General features: G+C 39.0%; 1 protein-coding gene across 1 annotated transcript; it reads right to left on the bottom strand.

The window, feature by feature from the left end:
• Window positions 1-993: 993 nt before the first annotated feature.
• Window positions 994-3,219, bottom strand: LOC117585358 (phenylalanine--tRNA ligase beta subunit). The gene is made up of 5 exons (XM_034274804.1): window positions 3,060-3,219; window positions 2,934-2,989; window positions 2,718-2,875; window positions 1,318-2,663; window positions 994-1,246 (listed from the first exon to the last, which is right to left on the bottom strand). Exons 1-5 carry the CDS (start codon window positions 3,115-3,117, stop codon window positions 1,095-1,097), a joined length of 1,770 nt encoding a protein of 589 aa, XP_034130695.1. The 5' UTR covers window positions 3,118-3,219; the 3' UTR covers window positions 994-1,094.
• Between the last annotated feature and the right edge of the window lie 1,474 nt (window positions 3,220-4,693).

The raw sequence follows: 4,693 nt of genomic DNA, 5'->3' as shown, positions 1-4,693 counted from the left end.
AGAAGAACATTTTACTTTCCTCCCTACGCTGGATGATCCTGGATGGGATTATCCACGGGCAAAACGTGTGGGCGGGCAGGAAATTTCATTGTAAAATTCTTCTAGAGAAAGGAGGCCGCAATGCAAATGTTAAGAAAGAGGATCGTTATATGAACAATCCCTCCACGCATGGATAACCCCCAGATATATACACACAAAAAAAATACAATATATAACTTTAATGATGGTAAAAATTTAATGAAAAATAAAAAAGGAATAATATAAGTGAGCATGAAACTACCTTTTTTGTCGTATTTTTTGTTTGTTTGTTTCAAACAATGTTTTAGCTGCAAGCAAAATAATGTAATGAGAATGGAGATCGTTCGTTTAAGTTATTTGATACAACCGAGAACACGAGGAATAAATAGCCACAAATGCTATACAATATATATATAAAACATACACCACATATATATGCCCAGAAAACCAGCAGGATTCAACACACAAAATATAAGAGAAAATAAAATAGCTGAAGGAGCACCTTATGCATGCAGTCGTTAAAATATCATCAGATGATGATTATGATGCATCCTCAATTTGAGAAAAAAAAACAATGCGAGAGAATACAAGTAAAAAATAAATGTAGAATTTTTTTCAAGCGAAAGAAATTAAATTCACATAGATTTATTAATTTAAAAAATAATATAAATATACTTCAAATATGAGAGGAAGTATGCAAAACAAAGCAGAAGAAAAGAACACTGAAGGAAACAAAAAAACAAAATGAATGAAAACCCTACATATATTAAATACACCCATACTATATGAGTATACTACGGATTATTATTATTACTCTTATAATTATTATTATTGTATTGAAGGAAAAATATAAAAGAAAACATTAAACAGCATAAATAAAAAATAAAACAAGAAATGTGTTTTCATTTTATAGATACTCCATCCACTTCTAAATCTGTATCAAAGATTTTACCAGCTTTATTGTTAAAATAATTCTTTCATGGTTTTATTTGTGATAATTTATTTGTGAACTTTTAAAAAAGGTAAACATTTTATACACTGCACTCCATCATTAAGGGAAATAGTTTTAACGACACTCAAACGAATGGTTCAATTGTGAATTCGACAACCGAACAGGGCGTCGTTAGCTCGAAAGCCTGGAGCACTGTGGGATGGAGAACTCCAATCTTGCCAATGACCACATTGTCGTACATAATATTAGCACAACGACCTGGAAAATAGCTGGCATCTGCGAAATGGGCAACAAACAAGAATCGTAAATATGTTTCATCTTTTTGGATTTGGTATATGTTCACTCACCCTCAGTAGACTCCAGATAGTAGCCCTGGTCGACATTTGCCGTCTTCCAGGGCACAGAGAGAAGTTGCATGGCACGATCCAAGAGACCGTGGACCACCTCGAAGCCGGCGGTCTTGTTGCAATTCACAGCACACAATCTACGCTCGTTGCGAGCACCAACCTCCGTCTTCTCATCGGCCACAACAGCGTCGCTTATCTCGAAGAGCTTCAGGGGCAGCGGCATCTTGCGATTGGCCACCAAAGTCTTGAGGAGACCTGGCAGCAGGGTGGTTCGCACAACCTGAAACTCCAGTGTCTTGGGATTGCCAATGTGCACGGCTGGTAGGGATTCAATCGTCTTGTTTAGCTTGCGTCCAATGTCGTCTCGAGAGCAGAGTGTAAAAGTCAAGGCCTCGGTAAATCCAGCCTGGGCCACCTGTTCGCGCAGTTGTTCGGTGAGCTTGTTGAGTGGAAACTGTTTGGCTATCTGCATGAAGGCTGGCAGTGATTTCTTGATGTTGTTATAGCCAAAGGCAATCGCAATGTCCTCATAGACGTCGCAGGCATGTATAACATCGTGGCGAGTGGGTGGTATCTTGACAACAAGCGAGTCCCCATCGACTCGTGCCTCCAAGTACATTCTGGTCAGCATATCAGCCAGCTTTGAGGCGGGTTCATCAATGCCAATGTAGGCATTGGCACGCTTCACCGAAATCCGCTCCTCTCGCACGGCAAGCTCAGGGTAGGAGACAACGCTGCCGTCTGGCTGCACCACGTCGCATGGCTCTACCGTGAATTTCTTGGCACAATGCTCGGAAAAGAGGCAGACAATGGTGTCCAGCACCACCTTGGCCTTTGTCAGATCCGTGGCTGTGCACTCGATGAACACATTTTTGGTCTTCAGCGAGATCTTGGAATGATCGCCCTTGATGATGGGCGGCAGTGAGAGCAACACGCGATTAGCATCATAGATCACCGGATAAACCGGCGAATCGCGAATGATGGGCAGATACTGCTTGAGTTGGGCATGCGTCGCATAAAAGTCCATCAGCTGAATTCCATTCAGCTCCTGCGTTTGGTTGAGGGGCACAAATTTGATTTGTTCCGGCGCCAGGGCTTCATAGCTGAAGGGTCCCTTGATCGTGTCCAGATCGTGAGTGCCGATGGCCACTAGGGTTCGCTTTCGGCATATGTTTTGGTGCAGCTTGTCCTGCAGATCAATGAAGCTGGTGTAGGACTCTTGCGTGAAGGTTACGTTGCGCAGCACCGCGGCCACAGCATGTGGCCTAATCTGTGCCGTTGAGGGATCAATCTTCAGCACCTGGCGCTGTGCCGGAGCTAGAAACTCAAACTTTGGTGGTTTGACTCTGAAATTGCATGGATTATTTCATACACCCCACGGTTCTAAGGCTTTTACTTACTTGCCCTGGAATACCAAGAGACCCGTGACTAGACCCTCCAGGCACAGCAAATCGTAACGATTGGCTGGAATATCTATTCTGTAGATGATTTCCTCGCTGGCATCAGCCGCTGCCGCCACATCGCCCTGCTCTTTGGTCAGCATTTGCTTTTCCGTGGTCTAATTGGGTGATGCAATTGGTTAGATACTTTTCGGCACTACTGTTACTTCTACTTACCACTTCATCCAGCTCCAGGCCGAAGGCAAAGCACAGCTCCTGAAATTCATCATCGGCTGCGGAAAGGGGTAAACATTATTGGATCGCCAATGGAAAACGTGATTACACGTGGACTGTTCAACTCACTGTACTTCTTGCCGAGCGCCTCGAAAAGCAGATCACGTTTTACCCCAATGGTTGGCATGCTGTCAAGCTAACTTAGTGGTTGAACAGGTCCTATAATTCAGATAAAATTAACAAATAAGATGTTGCAAAAAGGCCGCAAATCAGTGTAACCGCGGAATTATCGATAAAATATACCGTGAGGGCCTCGAAAATATCCCGAAATATAATTTTTCATTTTCAAAATATACCGTAAAGTATTCCGTGAATCTAAAATCATTTTCCTCGATTTTGATGTTCAATTTAATTTTACCAGCAGGTTAGGACTCTCAGCTTTAAAAATGTAATTTTGCTCAAATCATCTTTCAATTCTCCTCAGGATTTGCTGATTTTATGATACATCTTTTTTCAATTGATTGCTTAAAAGGTTAAAACTAAAAGGTCAACCAAAAAAATATAATTTATATATAAATATATAATAATTAATATATAATATTAATAATATAAATATAATAATATAATATAATATAAATAATAATAATATATAATAATTTATATATAAAAGGTTAAATATAATTTAACCTGTTCATATGTTTTGTATGTACTATATACATTCTCGGTCTCTATAATTTTTAATTTAAATTTTTAAAGTAATTCATTGAAGTTGTGACTGTCTCGAAGGATACCACTACTCCATAATCAGGGATCTTTTCTTTCCTACCGAATTTCTGTCTCTAAAACAATTATTTGCTTACACCGCTCTTGATCTCGGATTTTGCATTTGTTCTTGTTGAGAAGAACATAATTCGTTTAGATTATTGCAATCAATAATGCTGAGATTTATTTTCTCTATTCATATTTTGCAATCACCAATTCCACAAAGTACCTGTGTGAAGTATCTCGACTTACATCTCGACCGCAGATTAACATGGAAAAACGACATTAAAGCAAAATGACAACAACTTAGACTTAAAACACTAAAAATGTCCTGGTTGATAAGTCGAAAATCAGAAACCACTTTGGAAAACAAAATTCGCCTCTACAAATCCATACTAAAGCCTGTTTGGACGTCTGCTATACAGCTCTGGGGGACTGCTAGCAACTCAAATATTGAGATACTTCAGCGTTATCAATCAAAAACTTTGCGACACCTTGTCAATGCTCCGGTTTCCGTATCTAATGCAAATATCCACAAAAATCTTAATATTCCAACCATTAAAGAAGAAATGAAGAAAACTAGTAAGAAATACATCGACAGACTCCACAACCATGAAAATAATTTAGCCTTAAGTCTATTGGACAATAGCTTAACAGTAAGAAGACTGAAAAGATACCACATTCTCGATCTCCCCGATAGATAAATCCAACAAACTGAAAAGATGTTATATAATAATATCAGGGCTCATTGGAAAACTGCTATTTCTGTTAATTTAATATTAACTATACAATTTACTTATTGTTTAAACAAACAGATTGTAAATATAAAGAGAGAGAGAACAAAAAAAAACATATTTTTTGCAATTGATCTGTTTCAATATTAACAATGGGTTCCATAGCAGTTGATCCAATTGAAAAAATACACTGTTTACTAGCGTAGCTCCAGTCCTGGTCAAGGTCCCCCCGTACTTTCTAGTCACTAGTTCAACCAAAGTCTGGTT

Source organism: Drosophila guanche, unplaced genomic scaffold (genome assembly GCF_900245975.1).
Source record: "Drosophila guanche unplaced genomic scaffold, DGUA_6, whole genome shotgun sequence".
Classification (NCBI taxonomy): Eukaryota; Metazoa; Arthropoda; class Insecta; order Diptera; family Drosophilidae; genus Drosophila; species Drosophila guanche.
Note: the sequence above shows the minus strand (reverse complement) of the source record. Positions and strands in the feature narration are given on the sequence as shown.